At 33.5% G+C, this 2,681-nt stretch overlaps 1 protein-coding gene across 1 annotated transcript; it reads right to left on the bottom strand.

Moving 5' to 3' along the window:
- Positions 1-363: 363 nt before the first annotated feature.
- LOC111886159 (uncharacterized) lies at positions 364-2,365 on the bottom strand. Its single transcript, XM_023882387.3, has 5 exons — positions 1,829-2,365; positions 1,549-1,598; positions 1,358-1,445; positions 1,165-1,281; positions 364-612 (listed from the first exon to the last, which is right to left on the bottom strand). The coding sequence occupies exons 1-5, from the start codon at positions 2,291-2,293 to the stop codon at positions 565-567; spliced, it is 768 nt and encodes a 255-aa protein (XP_023738155.1). The 5' UTR covers positions 2,294-2,365; the 3' UTR covers positions 364-564.
- Between the last annotated feature and the right edge of the window lie 316 nt (positions 2,366-2,681).

Here is a 2,681-nt window from a genome sequence, read left to right as displayed (position 1 = left end):
TGAAAATTAGTAGGTAATCAATTGAAATCTCATTTAAACTTAAGATATCGTACTTCAAAGTGTATTGGTTCATAATAATATCCGAAACTTTTGAAATTAGAAATTAATAGTTTCCTAGATTTCAACATATAATATATTTGGAAAACAATTTTGAATGGAAATAGAACCTAAATTTAAAGTTTACATTAATAAGGAACCAATTTTGTAGTTGTAAGTTTGGAAAAAATTCAAGTATTATTTTCATTCAATTTCTACATTTAATTTCCTAATATAACAGGTTGACTTCTTGTTTAATCAAGGTGACGTAAGCAAATTGATCTAAGAGTGTAAAAACAATAAAGAAAACACATTCAACAGCCCAGATTGTTTTAAATGATGTCATAAGATTTCTCTTTTAATAATATTTAGAGATATCATTTTAATACAAAAGATTCTATCTAATAAAATAACTATATACATAGTTGGTTCATCAACCTCACAAAATGGCAAGTACATTAGATAAAGAGGCCAAATGGTCCATCTCATCAATTTTTAGTGCTCTAGCAATTCATCATAAATCAAGAATTAACAATTTGCAATAGTTAATTTCTCTTGAAGCTTCGCAATCCGAGCCTAGAAATAAATATTAACCACAGAAATAAATATTAACCACATAAATGTCCAGAAAACACCCAACGAATTATCCTCTTATTCTAAAAAAACATTAACCCTTTATGTTATGTTATTTTTGCGTCTCTTAAAAACATAATATTTTCTGATTTTGGTTAAATTAATGTTTCACAACCGGATACCCTAAGAAAACCTATTACATAGCCTAAGTGAAATTAAGAAAGATTACATTACATTATTAATTTAAAAAGTATAAAACTTATGTTGATTAGCAATTACACTTTCTAGCAATTTGGGCATCACAGTTTTTAGCAAAATGACAAAAAATTTCTCCGAGAAAAAGTTACAGCTTCTAGAAATTAATAATGTCATGTAATCTTTTTAAATCCATAGCAAATGTTTTTTTTATCGTCCTGATGCAAAAAAATAATGGTTTTAATAACATAATGGGTTTTTTTTTAACATTGGGGATAATAAGTTGGGTTTTTTTCTGACTAAAGCCCAAGAATTTTGTGGATCAAAATCAAAAACTTTAAAACATGAAATTTTGATTACCTTAAAAGGTTTGGAAGTACGGATAGAAGGATCCAACTCTAAAGCCATTGAATAAGAATCCCCGGCTTCCTCAAATTGTTCCATAGCCATTAAAGCATCACCCTTACACATGTATGCCTACACATTTAGAGTCCCAAATCTATCATAAATTAAAAATCATAGTTCATAAATCCATAATAACTAATTAACTAACCTCATGATATTTGGGAGCAAGAGTAGAAGTTTCTATGGCATCTGCAAGAGCATCAATCGCCTTGTTCATTCCCAATCTTGCAATAGACCTGGATCAGACCCTGTTAGATCACACAAAAAGAATGATAATCTAATTATTTGGTGAAAGATAGACTAGGGCATAAAGTTTATAGATATCTAAGCATCACTAACCTGTCTTTATATATGTAGTGAAGTCCACCAATTGGATTCAGATTGATTGCCTGCAGCATGATCATCATAAAAAGTGAAAAAACTTGATTGATTATGTAATTTATTGACAATGGTGAGTGGTGAGTAGATTTGGAAATGAATTTTCTATGCTAATATGAAGTAGAGCAGCTGTAGAACTAAAATTCCACATCAAAAATTATGAAAAATGCAACGCAACATTTCAATTTCCAACAATATCTACATGAATTTTGCAGTTTGAACATAGTTTTGACCAACTAACCTCAGATAACAAAATCTCAGCCGTGGCGAAATCACCATTCTCAATCTCAATCTCAGCTCTTTTCCTCATGGAAAGCGCCTCCAGACTCGTCTTCCAATCCCCCGAATCGTGACCTGCTACAATTGCCATGATATCAGCAGCACGAGCAGCAGTGGCGCAGTGATTCACATAAGTCGGGCCCGGTAGGACTACGAGGTTGGGTCCAGCGCCGCATTTACCCAAACAACCGCAGGACTTGACGGTGATATTGGGTGGATTGATGCCTGAGAGGACTTGGAGGGCCTCCGTTGATCCTTGTCGCCGGCAAGGTTTGTTTGTGCACACCCTGATCTCTTTGGTCTCTGCTGATATGGCGTTGAGCGGTTTGAGTGCTTTGATTCTAGTAATTGTAGGTGGAGTGGTGGCGGTAGGTGGTGGAAATGCGGAGGGATTGAGGGTTTGGATAACGCCCACGCCACCAGTCATTTTCTTCCCGCTACTGATTTCCGGTCAAAACATGCTCAACATCTCGGATATAAATTACAAGGTGCTTATAGTGAAGGTATATTCGTCAAATGACCGTTTCTTTAATTGCATTTAACAAAAAATTTAGATAAAAAGCCCTTATTTTCAGAGAAAGTTTGTGATATAACAAAAAAGAAAAGGCTGTTTGAAGAAAATGATCAAGAAAAAATGGATTTTGGAAAATGACCAAAGGATCCGCAGAGCACTCTCTGCGGATCTATTAGCTGCTTTGCGGATCCGCTACATCTCTGCGGAATTGCTGTTTTTTTATTTTTTTTCGTTTTTTTTGTTTTTTTTCGTTCATTTTCGTTTATTAATATATATATTTTTTAAATACACTAATACGTTA

Source organism: Lactuca sativa, chromosome 3, assembly GCF_002870075.4.
Source record: "Lactuca sativa cultivar Salinas chromosome 3, Lsat_Salinas_v11, whole genome shotgun sequence".
NCBI lineage: Eukaryota > Viridiplantae > Streptophyta > Magnoliopsida > Asterales > Asteraceae > Lactuca > Lactuca sativa.
This window is presented reverse-complemented; position numbering and strand designations above follow the sequence as displayed.